This window comes from Vulpes vulpes, chromosome 9 (assembly GCF_048418805.1).
Source record: "Vulpes vulpes isolate BD-2025 chromosome 9, VulVul3, whole genome shotgun sequence".
Taxonomy (NCBI): domain Eukaryota; kingdom Metazoa; phylum Chordata; class Mammalia; order Carnivora; family Canidae; genus Vulpes; species Vulpes vulpes.
In genome coordinates, this window is record NC_132788.1 from 88,464,323 (window position 1) to 88,489,022 (window position 24,700).

The 24,700-nt window shown below is 40.9% G+C and overlaps 1 protein-coding gene across 2 annotated transcripts in view; it reads right to left on the reverse strand.

Moving 5' to 3' along the window:
* Positions 1-24,700, reverse strand: part of CACNA2D3 (calcium voltage-gated channel auxiliary subunit alpha2delta 3) — an 833,608-nt gene that overhangs the window by 257,154 nt on the left and 551,754 nt on the right. For both annotated transcript variants that reach the window (XM_072720752.1, XM_072720750.1), the window contains exon 13: positions 21,943-22,076. In XM_072720752.1, coding sequence (XP_072576853.1) covers positions 21,943-22,076 — 134 coding nt within the window. The remainder of the gene's footprint in view (positions 1-21,942; positions 22,077-24,700) is intronic.

A 24,700-nucleotide genomic window follows, 5' to 3' on the forward strand; every position in this document is an offset into this window, starting at 1 on the left:
CTATCTTGTAAGACTGTTGTGTATTTATACCCAATGATAGATTTAATTTTACATTTAAATACAGGATTAATGTTATATTATTTAGAAATAATTAGACACAGAGTTATGTGTTGACCTTTCTGATGTGCCAGGTCAGCAGTAAGTATCCAATAAGTGTGGATGCAATCATTACCCTTATCTTGTGTTATTCAATCAGCACTGCATGGACCGAGGCAATGGTATTATTTTCCTGCAAGCCCAAAGCTTACTAAATGTCTCCTACATATGAGATACTGAGAATTGATGGAGGAATGGTAAGATTTGGTTGTTTTCATCTTTCTGTTAACTGAAATTAATGAATAAAACCTACAGTTCTTTCAAGTAACTGTGGCTTGTGCATCTCCATATATGGAAATCCGAAAACCTAATATAACAAATGATGGCATGTTTAAGCCACATATTCATGAACTCATTCAATCACACAATGAACATTCATAGGAGTTATGGGTATGCAGGCCACATGCAAAGATAAATGAGATAACAGGCTCTTTGAGATACACCCACCGTAAGTGGGCCCAGTGTTAATATTCATACATAAAATCAGGTGTGTGTGTGTGTGTGTATTTAACCACACATGGATCATATATGAATGTGAACTTGCAGTTTATCCATTGTGGTTACAACTGGGTCATAAAATCATCACATTCACATCTTTTTAAGTTTTAAGCCTATTAGAACTAATAATGCAGTTCTTTGCTTTTTAATTACTTACAAAAATATCTACTAAGTATCAGACTCTGATCCAGGGAAGAGTACTGGGCATGGAGACTTGAGTATTCCTCTGTCTTTGGATGCTACAAATTGTAAAGACATGGAGGTAAATCAAAGATAACCATACTGTGTTAAGTGGGCCATGAAGCCAGAGCAGAGACAGGTCCCCCAGGAGGCAGTACTTAAAAAGAGACTTGGTAAATAAATAAGTGTTAGGCAACAAGATTTAACTATAACAAGGATCAAATCACATTACCCTAAGTGGAGATTATTTTACCTGACGGGTATTAGAATATGTCACCCCAAAGTGTATACCTTTGGCATAAGGATTATTTTGAGCTGAAGGCATTTGGAAACAGAAGATGTAGGAAAAGCTCTCTACCCACTCCCTTTCTGCCTAAAGGTAAGGTATACATTTCCCTCTGTGAAAGTATCCCTTCTTTCTTCTCCCAAACCAGTAACAGGAAAATGGCTCTTAATCATGACAGACACTCACATCACCCAAGAGACCACATGAAATTGAGACTGTAAAACGAACTTTACTAAAATAACCCAAACTTCCATTCATTCCCCAATATATTTACCTTCCCACAATTTACTACCCATAGAAGTCCAAAGTCATTTTCCTCTGTCTTGTCACTTCTCCACAAATGTTATCACCCATTGTTAAAATGGTGTGTAGATCCCATCTCCTTCTTCCTACCCCTGGGCCTGTCTCTGAGTCTTCACTTCTTCTGAATTAGGGCCTCCACATGCACACATAATGAATTTTTCTTCCTATTGACTTATCTTTTGTCGGTTTAATTTGCAGGGTCCATGTCATTAAACCTAAAATGGTAGAGTAAAAAGTATTTTTCCTCTCCTATATGCCATTAGTGTATCCCTCCTACTATTTGTATGGTATCATGTTAGATGTTGAGAATACAATGGCCAAAAAAAAAAAAAAAAAAGTCAGGCCACTATCATGCATAATTTAGAGTAAGCTAGAGAGACATAATTTTAAAAATAGCCTAAGCAACATGTAATAATAAACTGTGTGAGGTACTATTGAGAATCAGAACAGGTTTTATAAGAGAATAGAGGGTGGTCCCTTTCTATTTGGGAGTTGAGTCAGGGCAGGAATCTGTAATTTAAGAACCAAAGATGAAGTGAGAGTCAGCCAGGAAACAAGTGAGGGCCCTAATGGCAGGTGGCGGTGGGTGCTCAGCTCCAAGGAACTGAGACAAAGGCAAGGAGAGAGCCTAGAGGTATAAGAGTAGAGCCAGAAGACCAATTGGGCATCTACAGGCATGGTCTAAGTGGGAGAGAGGGTGGAGTACACATTGCAAACAGCGAGAAGAGAAATTTGAGATGTATTTTGGGAGAGGAATCAATAAGGCTTGAATCTCAAACCCAGTGACATAGGTATTGCCTCATTTGTCAAGAATAAGATGGCAGGGTTCACTGGGTTTTCGGGTCACTATTCTTTGGCTGTCTACAGTGGGTCCGTCTCTCTCCTAAAGTCAATGACATCTCTGTATAATATGAAATGCAAAGCAGGATCTGTGTTTGGGCTTGTTGGCTTCTGAACATACCTACAACAAATGATTAATGTATTTTGCTTGCCATTTAGGTAGGGTGAAGCAATTCACAACACAACAAAATTAAAAAAGGCCCATATAGCTAGACTAGACCTCTGTTCCTGTGGTTCTCAACATTTGTGGGGATCGATGGAAAATTGCACCAGTTCATGTAAACATTTCAATGGGAGGGATCACAAACTGTCTGAAATTCACACATGAATAGGTGTCGGATTTTGAGATCTCTTGTTCTAGACCAGTCTTTCCATTTTTCAATTGGAGAAACTGAGGAGCAAATGTTCTATAACATAGTAGAAGAAAGAAGGCCAGAAGTGTTGTCTCCTGACCCTTTCTCTGAATTTTGTAATCTATGGAGCTTCTGGCAGAAACATACATTTCAGCCATGGTATTCTAACAGAGGGACTTAGATATATCTGACCCGGATCCATCCCATTTTAGGGGAAGCCCCATGTTTCTGTTGGAGGCTGCTGGGATCTTAGGGAAGGATGGGGTTCCCAGGTCTCCAGCCACTACTGGTTCTAATCTTTTTCTCCTGGTGAATTCATTCCAAGGCAGTTGACCTAGCCACCCTACATGCATATCCCTTCCCAAGAGTGTGGACATGTAAAAAACTGGAAATTTCCCACAGCTTGCCCTCCAAAACAACTCCTCTGAGGCCTTTGAGAAAATTTGATGGGCTGCAGCATAGAAAATAACATAAAATTAAATAAGAGCTATCCCTGCCATTAAAAAGGTCTCAAGTTGCTTTGTGTCTCTGGGGTCAGGCCCCTGCCCTTTTGCTAATAAGCTTGCTGATTTCTGTCTTCTCTCAGGAGGCAAGCCTGGTTTTTCAGCATTTGTCCTATTTTCTTACACAGAGCCATATTGTTCTGTTCCTCCTTCATTCAAGGTACTGACCTGGGGCTGCTGTTTCACATCCTCATGGCCCCAAACCTTTCCGTAGGAATTCTGATTTGGAGGGGAACACTTGGCAGTGATTGAGCAGGGAGGGAAGAGGTTAAATCTGACTGTCTATTTTTTAAGAAAGAAAAACAACTTAAGTTGGTTATTTGTGGGAAATAAAAACAGAGTTCAGTAATGAAATGCCTGACAACATCACTGCTTCCCCTCCTGGCCCCATCTGAAGCAGTATGTGAGCAAAGGTTCAGACACAAGCAAGGTTTCTGAAGCCTGAGGTTAATTGGACCCCCTCTTGGAAGATCTCCAGTATGAACCACAGGTCCCGCTACTCTGTGCAGTGCATGGGCTCCCAGATTGCTCAACTTCCTTGAATTTCAACCATAGAGCACTCTGTTAAGGCTTGTCTCCGGGACACCTTGGCTTGTTCAATTTCGTATTTGAGGTTTGGATCTACTTATTAACCCACTGCTTGACTCACCTGACTACCCATCAAGATGGCCAGATTTTCCATACAAAGTCATTAAAAATGCCCCCAAGGAGTTTGATTCTGAACCTTTAATTTCCTTCAGGAGAGAAGCCCTGAGCATATCAGCAAGAGCATATCATGATTTTTGACATAGCGACAGCAGGCAGTTGGAGTTATATAAATTATAGGATGTGATTACAGTGTTTGCTGTGATAACACCATTGAAATCCTTTTGTGATGCAGAACACTTCAAAATGCAAATTTCAGGATATTTAAAAACCATCAAATAGAATTGTTACAACTCGCTTTAAACCCAGGAATGCTGGGTTTCTTTTACTAATGGGATGAGCTGAGTTTTCCTTCTGTCACTTAATATAGCACAGAGAACTCTCCATGTGAGACATACATGTTACAAAATTTCAAGTTTCCTATCTCAGGCTGCCAATGCTATGAAACAGGATTCAGAACAAGTCAGGCTCTGGTGTCTCCATATCTCAAAGCAGGCAACATGAGCTTTTCAAATTCAGTAGAAGCAATGTAACTCAGGCTGATGGGGATGGAAAGGTCATTTCTATCTCACATCAAGCATTTTAAAGATCCTGGCACTCTGTAACACACCCCATTGGGCTTGTGCCTCATCAGAGAACATGCATATATGGGAGACATCTGCTTATATCCCATCAAAGAGCACTGGCCTCACACCCAGGTAGGCACCCGAGGGCTGAAGTCCTTTTGTTCCACTAATTATCCCAACTCTTTGGACAAATTCTTCAATTTCCCTAAGTCTTGGCTTCCTCATCGAGAATGGAGACAATAGGACTACTGACCAGGGATGCAAAAGCACTTAGCACAATCTGGGGTGCATGTTAACTGTCTCAATGTGGCTCTTATACCCATTATTCTTACAGTGCTGCATGGGAGGCCTGGCCTACCACACTGTAGAAGCATCAAAAAGGATGCTTCTGAAGATCACCGTTAGCTTTTATAGTTCAGCCTTTACTCTCAGGTTATTTGGTTTACACCTGCTGGCCACAGCACAAGAACAGGATGGAGGCATGTTTTAGCACTGTAATTATGCAATTATGTAATCATTGCTCTAGGATGCTGCCATAGACACTTCTGAGATAGTGACTGCCAAGGGCATCAATGGACTTACTTTTTTTTTTTTCCTCCATTCTCAACCCAAGCATGGAGTGAAGCTTCCAGATGGGACATGTGGATATATCACTTAGAGTAGAGAGTGTGGTGGGAAAGAATGGAAGCAACTTGGGGACACCTCTCTGATGGGAAGGGACGTACATGCATGACCTTCTGTACCCCCTTTCTTTTGCCAGAATTTGGCAAGTCTAACGTGAAAGAAGGCAAAATTCATTCCACAAGACTGTGTCTGGAACAAGAAATAATGTTATTCTGAGTTTCTAGATAAAAATGATGAGCATTTACATGGAGCACTTGCTATGTCATGGTGCTAAGCAACATAATCTTTTTCTAATCCTCACAATCTATGAGATCAGCACCATTATTATTCCCATGTCACAAAGAAGAAACCTTGATTGTACGGTGGATCCTTGAACAATATGGATTTGAACTGTAAGGGTCCACTTCCATGCGGAAATTTTTTGGTAAGTACAGTAGAATACAGTCAATTCATCTTCCTTATGGTTTTCTTAATAACATTTTCTTTTCTCTAGCTTACTGTATTGTAAGAATATAGCACATAATACATATAACATAAAATATCTATTAGTTGACTAAGTTACCTGTAAGGCTTTTGGTAAACAGTAGCAGTTTTTTGGGGGGCGGGGTTTGTGGAATCAAGAGTTATACATAGATTCCCAACTGCACAGGGGTTAGTGCTTCTAATCCTGCATTATTCAAGTGTCAACTGTATACAATGCTATTATGTGGTAGGTAGTTTACTGTAAAATATTTCAGCATAGATAATATATAAATGCATATGCTGATTTTTTATCTATATCTTAGAGGTAGTCAATCACCTTAATCAGGAATACAGACTCCGACCATAAGAATGGCCTTAGAAAGGGTTCTTTGGTGGTAAATTGGAGATGTCTACTCTATGTGGATTGGTTCAACAGACTGCAGAGGCCCTGCCTTTCTCTGCATGAACCCACATAATGCTTTGGGAACTCAGCAGCCTCCATCTAGGGAGATCATGTGCCAGGTCTCACTGTTCAACAGACTTGCTGCCCTTGGTCGCTGACTCATGCTTCTCAGCCACCTGATTCCAAACAGATTAACTGACTCCTGTGAATAATATATTTGTTCTGATACAAGATTCCATCAGAACATTTGAAAGGATAGAGAGCTGGGACATCCTTGGGCTCTCAGAACACTCAGTTGACCTTTGTGTATGCTGCTAATAAATGCTTGCATGGATAGCAGAATTTGTCTAAGACTTGTTTTCACCATAACCTGGTAATAAGACTGTGAGAAAGATGACATACAGCCCTTGCCACTAAATGTGGGAAGCTACCAATAGCTATAAAAAAGAAATCTAATAATTGTAAATTACCTAATTGGCTTGGATTGTTCACATCAGGGACTTAGACTGTATTTGCTGGAAATGATGGCCCTGTTGCCTAGCACAGGGACTGACCCTCAGCTTAGTAGGTGTTTGGTAAATGAACTAGATAACCATACATCTGGTTTCAAAGCTTCCCAGAATAATGATGGCCAGAGGTCCTATTTACTGACACTACATAAAAGGAGCAATCTAGCTGGATATGAGGGCCATGAAGTCCAGACACCCTCAGTGCTCCTAATTTAGCCTGAGGTTGCATTATCATTGCAAGACAAATGGGAAATTGACAAACTTGATCTAGATTCCATGAAGTCTGGGGAAATCAACAGACCTTACAAAAATGTATGGTTCTGCCAATATAGCAAAGGGCTGCTGTGAACCTATTCACTGTGGCCAAGACACAGCTCTCAATGCATATCTGCATTCCCAGCCACCAATTTTCTTTTCCAAGCTTGTCCTCGTTTGCATTCAGCTGTACTTGGTTGAAAATCTGTTCTTAATAATATTAATAGTTAAAATTAAGATTATTTTAACCTTCAAATAACGTATGTTTAACAAAACCACATTATTTTCTGAGTAAAAAGACCCATGCATTTTAATAACAAAATAAAGTCAGAAATCTCACTTTAAAAGGAGAGCTTTTTCAACATAATACAGTTTTGTTACATATGTATTGTCATGCAGTGATCAATATTTCTTAACTTGAGAATTCCATGCTTTCACATAACAGAAAACTAAATAAGAAGCAGATTGTCAAGTGCTATGATGGTGAACAGCTGCCAAAAATCTATGATTCCACCCCCCCTCATTCCTTAGTATTCTGTTGCAAAAGTTATACTGAAACAGTAATTCATTAAGGATTTCTCAGCATCTTCTTCAGAAAACACACTACGATTCTATCATATCAGACTTTCTGGGGATTTTCCTTTCCAGTCTGGCCCAGAGTAATTAAGTTGGCCTGAATAAGGATGGTAATTAAAAGCAGACAGCATTTATATTTTGATGGAGAATTGAATGTTAATGCTAAAGAAGCTCCATGGACCTGAATATTTTTCCCAGCCTCTCCCAATATCAAATTTCTTTGGAGTCCACCTAAATTATGATGATGCCCTACCAAAAAAATCACATTCCACTCTTCATCCATAGACCATATCTTTAGCAAGAAAACCACCGTTAGGAACTTTTCCATCAGACCTAAGTAATGTAGTATAAACAATATGCCTTAAGCAATCAATCCATTTCCCAACATATTGCTGTTAACAATATGCATAGAAAGGGAACATTGCAGAAATCTGGTTCACAACTGAAAAGTTCCCTGTTCTTCCATCGAAAATCAGTGACTGCCACTGAATAGATAAGGCTGGCATTTATAAAAACCAGCTGCTTCAGACCGGAACTTGACAACTATGACAGCTGTATTTTGGGGATAGTATTTTAAACTCTCCTTGGTATCACCATCCACTTTGTAGCCAATATTCTGTACTACTTCTTCCCTAATTCATGGTGTCTTATTGGACACTCTTAAGAGAAATATGGCGTAGAGTAAAAGAAACAAGCTCTAGTGAATAGTAAAAAGAGACTGGAGTATGATGAAGAACAAGCCACTTCATTTCTCTGAGTTAATATTAAGTATGTGGCACAGTACTAGGATGCAGGTCTGCCAGGCACAGTACTAGGATGCAGGTCTGCACAGCAGACTTTTCCACAGTCCTCATCCTATTTTTGGAAAGACAGACTAAGAAGAATTTTTAAAGAGGGGAAATATAAAAATGCTTAACTGAAGTAATTATAATAGTTACAAATTATAGTAATTTCTATGAAGGAAAGCAACTGGGATAGGAGATGAAAGTTAATGGGTACAAGACAGGTAGAATTTTAGCTGAGATAGAAAATGGGAAAGAGTCTCTCCCTCAATAAAGGAGCAGAGAGGGAGGCCAATTCAGAAGGTGAAACATGTTCAAAAGCCCCAGGAAGGATAAAGTTTGGGAGTGCTCAAGCAAAAAAAAAAAGTGACTAGCATGGCTGATGTGTTGACATTGGGAGAGTGGTCAGCAATGGTGGAGCTCTGTTGCACGATAAGATACTTAGAGACAATATCAGGAAAGTATGTTGAAAGCCAGGAAATGAAAAACAAATGTAAAGGATTCTTTTTAAGGATTTCCTGAATGCCAATTATATACCCAGCAACCAGACAGGATTGCGACAGTGCCAAGGTCTTTTAAAAAAATTTCCCTTATATTTTAACAGTAGGTGAGTTCTGTGGCAAGGAAATGTATATAGCAAACCTATCATCAATTTTATCTTAACAATGACATAGCTGATATGAAACTACCTTTCCCATTCAGAATGCCATTACACTAGCTCCTCAAAGCATGAATACCGGAATTCAGACCTTTCTGATGAATGTGGTGAATTGTCCCTTGGGTTGGTGGTGCTGAGTACCTGAAAGACAATCCCAGTCATACGGTGAAGGTGAATCCACTTATCATATATATAACAAACATGGCCTTGAGCAAGCAGGCTCAATGAAATGTTGGAAATGACGCCATTCTTACCTAACATCTAGAAAACATAGATATTGTTAGATGCTCTCCAACCTTGAGATGTCTGATTCTATGAAACTAATACACCCAAGTCTTTCTTGAGCACCTACTGTGTGCCCAACCTTACACTGAAGATATCAGAGTGAACGAATATCATTCATCTCCACAAGGAATTTATGGTTCAGTGAAATTTAAAAAATGGAATTTTTGAAATAGAACAAGACTCCAGAATGATGCAAAATGCCTTAAGAACATATCATGAGAACCCCGTTCAAGACTGGGTGTGGATCTGAAGAGATCAGGGGGTGATTCCCAGAGGAGACAGTGATGGAACTGAAGGCAAAGGATAAGCCCAGAGACTCTCAGATGGGGTGAGAGGAAGAGGCTGCTTCTCCCAGAGGGAACATGTGCTAGGTAGGGAAAAAAAAATCTTAAGACTATATATAAATTTGTGGGTTGGGTAAGGTTGGACTGAATGGAGAAAAGCCAGGTTCAAAAAAAAAAAAAAAAAAAGCCAGGTTCAAAGAGTAGACTGAGAGGTAAATATGGATAGGGTTATCAAGTGATTCAAATATAGGTTCCCCTGGGTTTTGGTGAGTCTATCTACATTTTAGATACTCTAACTCACTAGTTAGTACTTAATATAGCTTGACTGATTGTGAAGCACTTTCAAGCTGGGCCTTGAAATGTTCTTCTGAGGAAGACAGAAAAAGTCATCTAAGCCTCAGGATGGTCCTGTAAAGTGTGAGGCCACTCCTGCCCACGGATCCCTTCTTAGAATACCATGGGAAGTGAAATGATGAACAAGCAGTGCCTTTGAATCTGTTCTCAAAGGAAGGATCTTTCACAATCAGAAACAAATGCTCCTCAACAGCGTGCTAAGTGAGAGAGAAAGAGATAGAGATGAGCACCTGCTCCTGCTTTATCTCAGGTCACCAGCAGTTTGATCAATTCACAAGAGAAATCAGTTATAAGAGCATTTAATAACTGTTTCCATCAACCAGCAAAGATGTTGATGTTCCAGACTTTTTGACTAAACACAAGGGAAACTGATTTGAAAACATGTTCCTTTTGCCCAAATAAACCATGTCTTTGTTTTCCCTTTCTTTGTTCAGAACAGAAAAGAATATTCCTGGAGGCACTGAGTGCCCTGCTTGGTTTAGATATTTAACAGTAGAACGTATCATTAGAAACATAATGCTGAAGGAGCCCCCAGTTGCTATAGGACTCACAAACAGGTGTGAAAAGCCAGGAAGTAATGATCTTTGAGAGCCAAGAAGAGGTAAAAGAATGGTCCTCTGCCATATTTCAATAGAAGCAGCTGAAGAGCCCAGTTAGGTGAAATACTCTCATCTCTGGTATCTCTGAGCCATGGTCTCATAGGCAATTCATTTATAATTGACACAGCCATCCTTATGGAACGAGAGTAGCAGAATTAAATCTTTTATATGGAGAAAATTCTGTGTACAGCAAGAGAAGAGAAACTGGCAGTTGATATCAAACCACAGGCTGATTCTCTGGGATTATTTTAATTGTTCTTCATGCTGGTAATAAGAGGAATGCATTCATTTTAGTTTAAACCAGGTCAGAGCATGAGAATCAGCTCTGAGAATCTAAGTTGCCCAAATATCTGGGCCATTAGGGGGGAAAAGCAGCACAGATCTAGTTGTGGTGGCCAAAATACCTCCCTCAGATCTCAGAAGGCAAAAGGGAGAGGGATTTCTAATCCCTATGTAGCAGATGGATGGGTGAAGAAAGGGCAATGTCAAGGTATGGGAGGCAGGGAGAGGACTGGGGGATACTTGTTGGAGCAACTGGAGCTAAAAGAAAGTCATGATTCTAAGAGTTAGTATTAGAACCCAGCTGGGGATGCAACTTATAGAAGCCTTGGGTAGAAAAACAGAGGTCCAGAAATGCCACCTCCTCTAGACTCTGGTCATCTCCTCCTGCTCATACCTATTTCTTACAGAATCTGTGATCCATAGCCCTGGGCTGATCTATTTCCATCATATGACCTTTCCCCAGACACAGCTGATTGGCAAAGTGGTACACATATGACCTAAATGGGATGGCAGGCTAGAGTAAGTTATATAATTTTCTCAGAACTGAATTCAGAGACAAAAACATCTCTGGTGGCTTTGAACTGGGACATCATGTTAGGCAGGACTTGGAGACCATGTTTCACCCATGAATGAGGTTTGTCAAGAGAACTGGTCTCCAGAGAACATAAAAAAAATACAGATATTTGAAGGAAAAAGCACAGGAAATTTGGTTTCCTAATACAATTATGGTCACAACCTCCCAATCCCCACAGCCATCCTTCTGGCTCAATGCACTTTACCTTGCTATAAACTTAGGGGCACAGCAGATAATCCACAGCAGAGAATCCCATTTTGCCATTCTCAGAGGTTGACTCACTGATTACTCAGAATACTGTCTAGGCACTGCAATGCCAAGGGGAAGCAAAAAAGTGCTTCGGAGCTTCCCTAGGCATTCAGGAGGTGGCCTAGTAACTGGGGCTCCATGATCCCACTCCCCACATCCACCAGAGTAGCTCTGCTTCTCTAAGTTTTATACACCAAGTGTCCATGGGAACATTTTACTAGATAATGAGCTCCACTGCTTAAAAAACATGGTACCATAATGAATATCATATGATGGAAAACACAATCTTGGGCATGGATTAGTTTTGGGTTCTATAAACAAGTTCTATGCAGGACTCTGTTACTTTACAGCCCTCCCAGTATCAAAGACTTTTGGGACTGGTTTCTTCCTCACTCTGTGAGATTCCAGCCATCAATTAGCTCCACCTACCCTCTCAGAATGTGGTTGCAACCCAAACAGGACTATTATGGATTTGATATAGATGCTGGAAGAGAAAGGGAGAAATCAAGGGTATAAAACAATGAAAGCTGGCAGATGTTAGAGGTCATGTTTGCTACTCTGTAGAGTGGGAAACTGCCTGTCTGGGAACTAAGCCAAGAAATCGAGGAACTCGTAGGATTAATCGGAAGTTGAAAACATGGGAGTGATTCCTGAAGCTAATCACGCCTCAAGACAGAACTACATAGATATTTTGGTTCCAAGAGTCCACAAATTCTCATTTTGACCTTTACTACTTTGAGTTGAGTTCTGTCACTTATAAACAAAGAATACTGAATAATCTATTGCTCTAAATGATTATTCAGGCTTAATGGTCTTATCCATTTCCATAAGGTCTTATCTATTTCTAGAGGCTTTGTCCTTTCATTAGAGACAGTTACAAATTAATATACTATAGTAGCAGAAACAACCATAAATCTAAATATCTAAAAAAAAAAACCTCTAGAAATCTATTTTTTATTTTCAGCCCTAAGCTTTTCTATTAGTTTATAGTCATCCATAATGTATTAAACATCTTTCCTGAAGATATTTTTACAGTTTCAATTCATAGTTTTATAACATGAACTCAAAGGAAAAAAAAAAGTTGAGCTAGAACCCCCACTATTTAGTAGAGAAATCTAGAATCAAATGGAAAAGGAAAATATTTGGATAAATATAAATGGTACCAGAAATCAGGAATGCAGTCTTTTTAACATCACCATCTCCTGGCAAAAAAAATAATTATAACAGTAATCTGTTTCAATGGAAATAAAGTACTATAATATTTATAGTCTGTGCCAGAGTTATAATGACTGCAGGGGCAGAAGTGAAGTGTCACAGCATGCTCCACATGTTTTTAACACGGTTTCTAAAGGCTCTGGAGGCTATTAAATTTAATGAACCCATCTGCTATGAAATAGAGGTCCCAACGTAATCAGTTTCCTCCATGCCATGTAATGCAGATGGCATTCTCTGTTCCACGACCCAGCAGGATGGTTTATGTTTCTCTATACGTGTGTCTTTTTGTTTTGACGATTTGAACTTCTTTGATATGCAACGGTGTCTTGGGAAAATACTGTAAATTCAGTTTCCAAGCCCCAACAAGTTCCTTATGATGGCTTCAACCCCCTGAGTAATTGCTTCTAGGCAGTAAGATACTGTAGCTTAAAGCAATCACCCAAATGACTCCTAAATGGCCTAGGTACCATTCCTAGATGGGAAACTGAAACAAATGTGCAATTTATCAAATGCAAAGCATTTTCTCCAAGTTGGACTTAGTGGGGGGTGAGGAGGAAGGATACACGTCCAATTTGCAAATACAACTAAATTGGTTTGAAAGTTCCTACAAATTGCATTCTGAATTGCATTACCAGCATCAGGGAGGGGCAGCAGGGCTTGGTAATGAATTCTCATTATTTTAAATGGTCACATTCCCACTGTTTCTAAAAGACTTCTTTGCTTCCCTTCTGTGTGTCACCATGATCTGTGTAAACTCCCCTGGAGGAGTTGATCAGGGATGCTGATGCTTCCTAGGTTTAATGCAGGTCCTACCCTGCACAGCAAGTTGGGTAGCATTCCGGAGATGATTAAGTCCCAACTGGAAAGCACAAGTCATTTGCTTGCAAAATGGAACAAATTCCATTGTTAATGATTTTTTGCTCTGCACCTAAGAGATAATGACTGTGCACAACTTGTATTCAGATAAGAAGCCCATGAATTTCAGAATTCTGGTGTTTGCTGTTTTGTCAATTAATACACGAGATCTTATTAGATTAAACATAATTAACGTTGTTAACATTAATTCATTTATTTGGGCTTCACCAGGAAAGCAAATTGAATAGAACAGCCAGCCAGGAAACAGAATATTTAATCAGACTGGTAATACTAGGCGGGGAGGATGGGCCCTGAAAGGAAAATATTGTTAGTCCCACGTCTACATCAGACTTAGTTAAATGCAATCCTTGACTCACGTACAAGAATCTATATTTAGCCTATACAAACTTTTATCTTCAGCTTGTCCAGACTCAGAAACGTATGAATCAATATGTAATTAATAAAAAGGGAAAGTACGATACTCACGGGTCATTTTAAGCTATTCATTTAAGTATTAAATCAATTACATAATTATATTTGTTGCTGTGGGTCTTTAGCCGTAATGACCGATGAATCAAGCAAACAGGAATTCCTTTTGCCTTAACCATCAGATAATTAAAAAGAAGGAAGGCTTTTAAGACCATGTTAAGCAAACTTGTGGAATCAAGCACCTACATTTGCTAGATAATTGACAAATACCTACCCCTTTAGTATTTGGTAGAGTACTATAAATAATACTATAAATAATACATAACACATACATAAGAATACATAAATCAGCAGTGTTACAAGTCTTCTGATTCCAAGAAACAAATTGAAAGCCACTTTCAGACTACAATGTCACAAGGAGAATCAGGCTCCTAGAGGCATCAGTGGTAAGTAGCAGTGTTACGATGAAGAGCAGACATGGCTGCCTGGAGACTTGCTCTTAACAGAGAATTTGCAGGGAAGAGGAGGTGGTCTTTGTATTTCTTTATGGCATTATCTTTCCCTCTCAGACCATAGCACATGGACAGAGGCTGTTGCAATATGTAGGATTCCAAAACAGCTCCCAAGATTTCTGCCTCAGTAGGTACATGACCCTTAAATTCCCCTCCCCTTGACTATGAATATGATGGGGTGTCACTAGCATGATCAGGTTACTATCACTTGACTGAATTAATGAAAAGACAGATTATCCTGGGTGGGCTTGACCTAATCAAAGAAGCTTTTAAAAGCAGGTGAAGCTTTAGAGGGATGCACTTTTGCTGGTCTGGAAGAAAGCAAACACCATGGTGTGACTGCCTGTCATCAGTCATGTGGCAGGAACATGGAGTTCTAGTAGCTAAGAGCAATCCCTAGGTGATAGCAAGCAAGAAAATGGGAACCTCAGTCCCCAGTTCAAGGGACTGAATTCTGCCAACAATCTGAATGAGCCTGGAAGGGGGCCCTGAGCTGCAGATGAGAACAGCAGTGTGGCCAACACATAACTGCAGCTTCGTAAGACCCTGAGCTGAGAGTCTTAGCTAACTTGTGCTCAGATTCCTGACCCACAGGAACCCTGAGATAATACATTTGTGTTACTTTAAGCTGCTGTTACACAGCAATAAAAACTAACACAGGGTCCCAGTATGCTGACCCGTGTCACAAGAGCACATTGGTAGTTCTAGCTAGAAATCAAAACTATGCACACACCAAGTGGTGGCTCTCCTCTCTGTGTCTGGTAAGGTCATTGTCCACAGAGCCTATATCTCCTAAAGGCTATCAAAAGGCAATAAGACAAGAAGCACATACTAACCCTGCACTGGACCTTCCATATCACCTTCCACTGGAACAAACACATCAAGGTAAACTACCCTTATCAAAAAGAAAGGAAGGAAGGAAGGAAGGAAGGAAGGAAGGAAGGAAGGAAGGAAGGAGAAGGAGGGAGGGAGATAGGGAGGGAAGAAGGAAGGAAGGGAGGAATAACAGAAGGAAGGAAGAAAGAAAGGCTAAGTATCAATTTCCTCTGAATGCATGGAAAGCTGTCCTCCCTAGTCTTACAGATGCTTTGCCCATAGTTAAGACACTAGTAATTTTTAGCAATTTTCTTTAGTCTTTTCAATACATTCATTTACATGTCTACAGAAGTAACAACTTTCCTTTAACAGTCATAAGTTACTGTTTCCAATAATATTTAATTAACTTATACAATTATGATAAAATAACAGCTGGCATCAACAGGTTTGGGAAGTCTAAGTATGAAGACAATTAACTTTGAGTAAGCTTGAAACTCAACTTGGAACAGTCGTAGATCAACTTCTGGTACCAGCATGGCCTTTCAGATCCAACATCCAGTGTGCCTTGAGCAATAGGCATGAACTGTGTTAGGGCAGAGAGGTACCAAGTCCTTTACATGGCAGGTAATTAAGAAGGCTCCTACCATATTTCCTTTCCTTGGGCAACTGGCCAGTACTTACCTCTGTGAGGCTATGGGGGCTCTGATGGGATGGTGCAGCACGCCCACCAGTCCTTCTTGGGGACCGTGACCCTAGGCACTAGTCCCACACATTAGTGCCCTGTCCACAATAGGTAATTAGAGCAAAGTAAATTCCAAGGGCTTAATGTGCATCTCTAGAGGAATAGTGCTTCCAAGGTACTCATTATATCCAAGTGCCAGATTCTATTATCAAAATGGTTTAAGCCATACTGTAGTTACTATGTGAGACCCAGGTCAAAAAAGGAGAGGACTTCCAAAACTCCCCGCAGACAAGGAGAAAAATTCACACTGAGTTCCTGAGGTTGGAGAAGGTATTATTTACTGTGTTCTCACCATGCACAGACATTTAATCCTTCGTGTCAACCCTGGAAGGCAGGCTTTATTCCCATGCTGTAAATGAAGAAAATAGCACTCAAAGAACCTAAGTGACTTGCTTATGGTCTTGTAGCTCGCATGGTATAGACACGGAATTGAAGCTGAGGCTATTCTAACTCTGAATTCAATGCGCTCAATTAATAAACTCAGGTAGATTGTAAATGCTTAAATATTAAAAAAATCCAAAGCTGCCATTGCTAAACCAGGACATTATGAAAATAGGGTCAATGTTAAGTGCTTCAGAATTTAGTGTCTTTCATTATTGCAAGGTGGGACATATTAGGAAAATGCTGGCTTGGGACTGTCCAGAATTGTCAGGATGGTCATAAACTTGCAATTGCTGGTCCCTCCCCAAACCCATTCATCTTGTGGAGGGTTCCAAAGTGGATGGGTTCAGCTCAGAATTTAGATTCCGCAGATGAGTTCAGGATACAAATCCTATTTTGAATCCACACAAACAACAGGAGACCTTTGTCCTTGACCTGGCCAGATCCAGGCCCAGATAAAGACTTTGAGGAGATTGTTGCTTCCTGGCCAGAGAAGAATCCGTTGGAGCAGCAGCTGCCTGTCCTCACTGAACAGGCCTAGAAAGAAGGAAGATGGAAAGCGCAGTGCCTTCCCTGACTCAGCAGGTTTCTCAGCACCACCAAGATGAGAAAGGACTCTGAGAACATTGTACGAGGGGAATTATTTATCCGTGCTATTTGCAAAGATATAACAGAAGCTGGGAAAGCATAAAGGAGGTGTTGAGCTATTATTCATTTCAGGGACAAACATAGTCTGGGGGGCGAGTTTTATGTATATCAAAGGATTCTTGAAGAGGTGGAATAAATGAGCTCTGTTATCTTGCCATACCATTTTACTCAATTATGAGCCACTTAGAGCATCATTTTATTTTAAAGTAAGTAACAATGATTATGGAACAGAATGCAAATTTCATAGAATATTGAAGATAAAGCACAAGACATCAAAGACATTTCCTCTAAAATGGCATGTTCAGAGCTGCTCCCAGACCCTTACTTTGCCTCTGCTGTTGAGAATTCTTTAGTGGAAAAGCTGGAGTAGTGATGGGTTCTCCTTAGCTCTTAACTGCCCTTCATAGATAAGTATATGTATGCACGTATAATATGTGCATGTGTGTATATGATTTAGTAAATCTAAAACAATTGATTTAGGTGATTAATATGATCAAAAGCAAGGCATCATATTAATACTAAGCTTCATCCTCTTCCATGACCTTCAGGTTACATATACCCAATGGAATACTCCATTAAGTGGGATGTGTCCTCTTCCAGAAGCACGTCATGCACATTTGCTTCTCATTAGTGACACTAATTTAGATGACCCACTCTAGCTTTTGTCTGGATTCTCCTACTGTGCAGATACTACTTTTCCCCCATATATCTACTCAAAAATCTATGGGGAAGGTCTTTGAGACAATGAAAATAACCTGTTCCAAATCTTCCCATTAGTTTAGCATCCACTGATGACCTTTGCTCTAAACAGTCTTTCCCAAAATGGCTAGAAAGTGGTGCTTTTCCATCTCCATGACACCCTGCACATTTACTAAGTCAGCAGTCCACTGTACACTGCACCCCTGACCACCTATCTCATTACCTCTTTAGTTCATTCCTTTGAGATTTGTTTATCTCTTCACTATCTGAAAGAACATATAGATATCTGTTTTATTTCACAGGTTATAATCCATTACTGTCATGTTTATTTTGAGGTTCAAACTGTCCCAGAGTTGACCAGTGAGGGTTCTTTCATACTGACTTCTGTTTCTTAAGTACTTCTTAGTTTCTGGCATAAAATATTCCAGGCTTGGGATGCCTGGGCGGCCAGTGATTGAGTGTCTGCCTTTGGCTCAGAACGTGATCCTGGGTGCTGGGATCGAGTCCCACATCAGGCTTCCCATAGAGAGCCTACTTCTCCCTCTATGTCTCTGCCTCTCTCTGTGTGTCTCTCATGAATAAATAAAATCCTAAAAAAAATTCCAGGCTTTTTGGGAGGGAGAGGGGCATCTTCCCAGCCCTAGCCCTGGAATTAACAATTTCTCTAAGGAACCCTGGTTTCTTTTAATGGGGAATGGTTTTTAGAAGCTGGGGTTTGGGTTCCAGATGTGCTCATTGCTACTGGGGTGCCACTGCTTCTAGGCCTTTTCAAAGGACAGAGTTATGGTCTCATTCTGATACCTCCCATCCAGTCTCATCCCACAGGTGTCTGCTTCGTCTTATTTACACATTTGCTCAATCCTATCATACTCTCAAAATAGATTCAGAATTGCTAGACCCATGTTACTCCAAATGACACCATAAGGAGTTTAAAATTTATTTCCCAGGGCAGCCGAGGTGGCTCAGCAGTTTAGCACCACCTTCTGCCCAGGGCGTGATCCTGGAGACCCAGGATCGAGTCCCACGTTGGGCTCCCTGTGTGGAGCCTGCTTCTCCCTCTGCCTGTGTCTCTGCTCTCCCCCCTCTCTCATGAATAAATAAATAAAATCTTTAAAAATATTTATTTCCCATTCTCTCTCCCACTTAGACTCAGGATAGTCAAAGGACTACATGTTCAACATTTAATATTGTGCATAACTACTATATTCAAAGGTTTACTGCTTTTTCTTCCTTTCTTGATAATTTTTGTAGTTCATTTGAAATGCAGTTGGATTCATTTGGTTCTGTTTGCATTTGCTATTAGTTCCCCCCCCCCATTCTTGTCAATTTTAATTTTTGAGTGCATAGAACAACAAACTGCTTTCAAAAGTCCAATCTATGCAAAAAGGTGTATCCAGAGGCATCTCACTCCCTTCACTATCTCCTCCTCTGTCCTTCCTCCCACTTCTCATAGGTAACGGATTCCACTGGTTTCCAGTTTATCCTGGCTATGTTTCTTTTTATAAAAAGAAGCAGGTACATGCACATTTTACTTCCTCTTCTTTCTTATACAACAGGTGGCACTCTATTTATACTCCTACATTTTGTTTTTCTTACTTAGCAATATATTCTGGTATTCACTCTATATCAAACAATAGAAATAAGTCATCTTCATTCTTGTTTTTAATATTAAGATCCATGATGTATCTGTACCACAGTTTTATCATAATCTGCGATGTTTGGGTATTTAAGTAACTTGCAATATTTTGAAATGACATGAAAAAACAAGCCTGTTTTTTCATCTGTATTTTCTTACTATTGGAGGGTCATCTTCAGAGTTCACTCCTAGATGTGGAATTGCTGGATCAGAGTGTAACTGCAAATTCCCCATCATAGATATTACCCCATTCTGTCTTCCACACGTGACCCATGAGTGTCCTTTCTCCCATAGTCTTTATCAAGTGCGCAGTTAGGCTTTTAATTTTAGTCACCCTGATAGGTGTGAAATTGTATTTCACTAGAGTATAATTTTCATTTTTCTTTTCTTTCTATGAGCGAAGCCATACATCTTTCATTTGTCAAAAAGCTGTTTTTATTATTTTTGTGAATTGTCTGCTTATGTCTTTTGCTCAATTCTTTTTCTACAGGAATTTTAAGATTTTGCCTTTGATTTTAAAAAGTTCTTTATATATTAGGATTATTAATGACTTATGCATGCTCTACGTTGCAAATATTTTTTCCCATGTTACCTCATGCCTTTGACTTCGCTTACTGTGGTTTTTAACTTACGAAAGTTGGTCTTCACTTTGTTTTGTGTTTAAGGAGTCAAATTTATTTATGTTTCTTTTCATTGCATTTGGATTTTAGAGTCATTGTTAGAGAGATTTTCTCTGAACCCAGGTCATAGAGGGATTCACCCAGGTTTTGTTCTAGTGCTTGTATGGCTTAGTTTTTTAAAGTTTTGACTGCTTGGCACCTGGATTTCACCTAGATTTCTTTCTTGGGCATGACCTGATGAATAGAACTAATTTTATCTTTTCCTAAAATGGCCATCTAGCTTTCTCAAAAGGATTTATTATGAAGATCATCTTAACCCCACTGATCTGAGATGCCACCTTTATCTCTACTGAATTTCTATACGGATTTGGATCCCCTTTTTTAAACCTCCTATTCTATTGACCTGTCTGTCTCTCCAGGTGCTGGTACTACTATGTTTTAATGACAGAGGCTCTGTTTTATATGTCTTAAACTGATAAAACAAATAAAATGCTTGATCAAAGTGGCTATTTAGGGTTTGTACACAAAACCACTGGGTGACTAGTTCAATTCATTCTTGGCTAGTTTCACTGCTCCTCTTCATATCTGGTTTTCCTGCTTTACACAGCCACACATAAGAAGAGGTGCACCCACCCATGCTGATCTTATGGCCATTACTATTAGTATGGTGCCCACATAAATGGGGCAGCTCGTTCATTTCATTGCCAAGATTCTAAGCAAACCTGGGGTCAGACTAGGAAGATGATAAAAGGCCCAGGTCTCCCTAGCAATCCAACAGGGTTTTTCAGCTTAACACCCATCTCTATGCAGGGCATTTCTCCCAGGAAGGGGTATCCAGCTCATATTTCTGTGATCCCACTGTGTCCTGTGGGATGAGGTAGGGGAGGCTGCTGTGGTGTCCCCTAAGATAGGTTCCTACATGCTGCTCCTGCCCTGCATTTGCCTGCAGCTGCCAGAAGGCAGCCAGTGTGAGAGAGCTCATGGAGGGAAAAGCCGGCCCACCGTAGCCATTGAGATCACTCTGGAGGATGGCTGTGTCTGGGTTACAGTGATTAATGTGATGTTAATCCCAACAAAAACGATGGGAGAGAGGCCCCGTGAGAACATTTACTATCAATAAATGAAAAACACCACTCCCATGAGACTCATTATCACTATGAAAAATCACCCTGAAATTACACAAAAAACCCAGCCATTGAGCCACTGCCTGATGATTGGCAAAGCTCCTCCTTTTTTGCTAATTCAGCATCAGATTCTTTTGCTTGGGATTTGGCTTTAGAATGAGCTCACGGCCAGAGTTCTGACATCAATCCATTGCCTATATAACCATCCCTGAAGCATATTTTCATTTGTCTATGGGAAGAAAATGCATCTGTGGCCTCTCCCATGGCTCCAATTCACTGCTGGAACTGAACTTTGGTCACCTTCCCAAGTTGAGCCCCCAAAATTCATCACTGGGACCGCACCTCTCAGATGGCGAGGACTGACTCTAACATGCCCATAATCATGGCTACGGACAGAATTTGCACACAGAGAAGGAAAACAAAGTAATGAGAGGAGACACAGCTTAAAAGCGACATCTCTGTGCCGACCATACTCTTTCCCAAAGTGCCTGTGACATTCTGATATTATGATTTTTCACCAACCTTGCTTCTTAAGAGGACCAACACAAACCGTACAACAAAGGAAAATGTCATCGAGCTCCATTATGGAGGAGGAAGAGTGATAGATAAAAATCAAAAAAGGGAAACCTCACTAAAGTGGACTGGGATGCTAGAAAGGGAGGCTGGTGGGAAGCATTGTCAATGACAGACCCAACAGAAGTATCCTCAACAGAAAAGAAGCATCAATTACCTCCAAAGGAAAAGGCCTCCAAAGGAAAAGATGTATATTGCATCTTCTACAAGAAATGAAGCACTCTTGTACTCAGCCAACGGGAAGCCATCATTGCCTTGACCTCTGGGATTCCAGAAGATTTTTGTTCAAAACAACCCTTCTAACTTTCTCCTTCTTCCATAAAATAACATCCCTTCCTTTTGTTTGTTGCACTTGCCTATAGTTTTACTGTAGCATGCTTGCCCTGGATTGCAATTCTTTGCTATTCCTAAATAAATCCATTTTGGCTAGTAAAATAACTGACAGTTTTATTTTTAAGGTTAACATGGTCTTCTGGAATTAACAGAAGAATACCTCTGGCCACCCCCAAGGGCCCTGGGGACTCACAGTGCTGTCGATGTAAGCTTCAGTCCATACCACGTCGTGCTCTTGATCGATGACTTTGGGCCGGCTCAGTACGTGTAGGTATTCCATGACATTTTCCTGTACATCAGCCAAGGTGGAGATCTGGGTGAAAAATCCTGCCAAGAGACAACCAAGGTTAGTAACAGCCTCTGCATCTAGTCACCTTCTTTTGTTTCTTTTTCTATCCTTTCTAAACATTGTATCTCCTTTCTACGTCACCCACTTCATGAGTAATGTGCTCATGGGATCTTGAAAATATAATCAAGCAGAAGGAATAATAGTAAGGTCAACCATAAACCCACCTCTCAGGGGAAGCCCCTGCTCACCCTCTAGAGAATGTCCTCCCAGACTTTTTTTTTTTTTTTAATACATACACATATACACATACACTTACACATACACCTACACCTTCTCTGTCAGGAAGGGAGAGTCCTCTTTACAGCCATTCTGCAACTTTTTTTGCTTGTTTGTTTTTGTTTAGTTGAGTGGGTTTATTTCCAATGGGAAAACTATGAACCACAAAATTTAAAGGCCATCTCATTTTTATAACTGTAATAAACACTAGCCACAATTAATTTGAAGGGGCACAAAATCTGCTGAACAGCTGATAAGCTTTGTCTCATTTATTTTTGACAACATGATGAAGTGGACATAACTGTGTCCACGATAAAGGTAAGGTGCTCAAGGCAGACTATAGAGAAGTGTTTCGCCCATGTTCTCACAGGTATCAGGCAGCAAATGAATACCAAAGGCGGACCCATGCTTAGGAATCTCTTCATCTGTGCCTTTTGCTCCTACAGAATTTTTTGCCCTTTGTGTGTCTGAGGCGGAAACTCCAGCTCACACCCCTCATGTGGTTACCAGACCTGCCTTTTGAATATGCTGGGTTGACGGGGTTTCTAAGTAACAGAAAAAGTCCTAAACGTGCTATCATCTTGTGGATGGGGACACCGTTTTGATCTTGAGTTCCTCTTCAGCGTAAGGTCCCATTGGCTTCACAATGGGTCAGGTGTTAGAAGGGCAGACATGAACTGAGCAAGATCTGGATCCCTGGTGAGGTAGGGTGGGGGGCTCTCATTCATTCATTGAAGGCTTTCCTGGTGCCTTGGAGTGGGGAAGCAGGGATTAACGAGATGAGCACAGCCCCCGCCTCCTGGGGCCTGGCAGGTCTGAGGAAACAGACAACTGCAAAATAGCACCATCAATATTATGCTAAAAAACACAGCAGGGAGAGCCTATCAAACCCAGCTACCCTGAGGAAGGGTCAGTGAAGCTGACCCCCAAAGGATGAGTGCCGGTTAGCCAGAGGAACAGTGTATCCAGCAAAATGTGAGTAAAGTATGAGTAAGAAGGCCCAAGTCAGGCTTCTTCTAGGAGCTGAAAATTGCTCAGAATAGCTGGAGTAAGGAACTGGGGGAGAGAGGCTGGAAATCAGATGCTGTAAGTCAGAGATGAGCAGGACTGTCACGTAAGGACCTTGGGAAGGAGTTCAGATTTTATCCTCCAGGCAGGGAGTCTTGGGAGGATTTTAATAAGGGAGACACTGTATGGATGGAGCTCATGTTTCCTTCCCATGAAATAAGGACCCTTAGAACTAAGCTCATGCCATGTCCTACTTGCCAGCAAATCAGAGAAGGATATAGGTGCCTCTGAAGCCAGATCTGTCACAGCACTTGCTATAGTGTTTGTAGAGCCTCTTGTCTAAAAGCGTGCTCTGGGTAAGGAAATGCCAGCCCTTCTGTTGTCCAGAAAGGGGCAGGACCCTCCCAGGGCATTTCCAAACAAAGGCCAGCTGGTTTGAATTTGCTGTGCCAACCCCAAACCAGGTTGGGACCATGTGGTTTCTGGCTTCCTGATGACAGCTCTGCACACTGCTAATTAACATGCATTGTCACTCCCGTCTGGGGCCATGGGAAACAGGGCCCCAAAGGAACAGGCACTGAGTGCCTGTTCTAGCTGGTGACCTGGGAGGGGGCCCATTTGCACCTTGGCACTCCCTCTGAGGCTAGGCACTATAGTTAGGGACATCCATCTGGGTTAGTGCTCTTGTAAGGCTTCCAGGTGGCCTCTTCTTGGAGGTAAGGTGGGAAAGGCAAGTTTCAAAGTGTTGCTGGGTGAAGGGGAGCATTCATCGTTATCACGCCTTCATGCACAGCAGCTGCAACCAGTGTCTGAATCAGCAAGAAAACATTTCATCACTTTGCTAGTAGGTAAATCTTAGGCTCTGAAGGAAGGTCTTACAGCCAAAAACAAGGCACAGAGGACAAGCCAAGATAGATGTTGCCATGGTAGAGGAGGAAAGAGCTGGAGGTTCTGGACCATCAGGATACATGGGTGAACAATTCATCATGTAGAGCAATTCTATTGGGGATCCTGCACCAAATATGCACTGAAGGCAGCATCTCTTAGAAGGAATTTTTCTTGGTTGTCTGCATTTTCATTCTCATGCTCAAAGCCAACAGTAAAAATCCCTGATTTAGGTTTTCCAAAATAGGGCCAAGAGAAGAAAGGGAATGAATGTACGGAGGAGGATGGGAGAGACAGATCATTACATGGGGGAGAGTAGGAAGGAAACACAATCACCCATTTGGAAGGAGACTGAACTGGGACACCATCCTCACTTGGCCTTGCTTATCACACTCAGAGTTCTGAAGAGCTGGCTTCTCCCCAGAGCTACAGACCCATAGCCAACTGTATACCTGACACCTCCATGGGGATGAGGAACAGGATTCTCAGACTC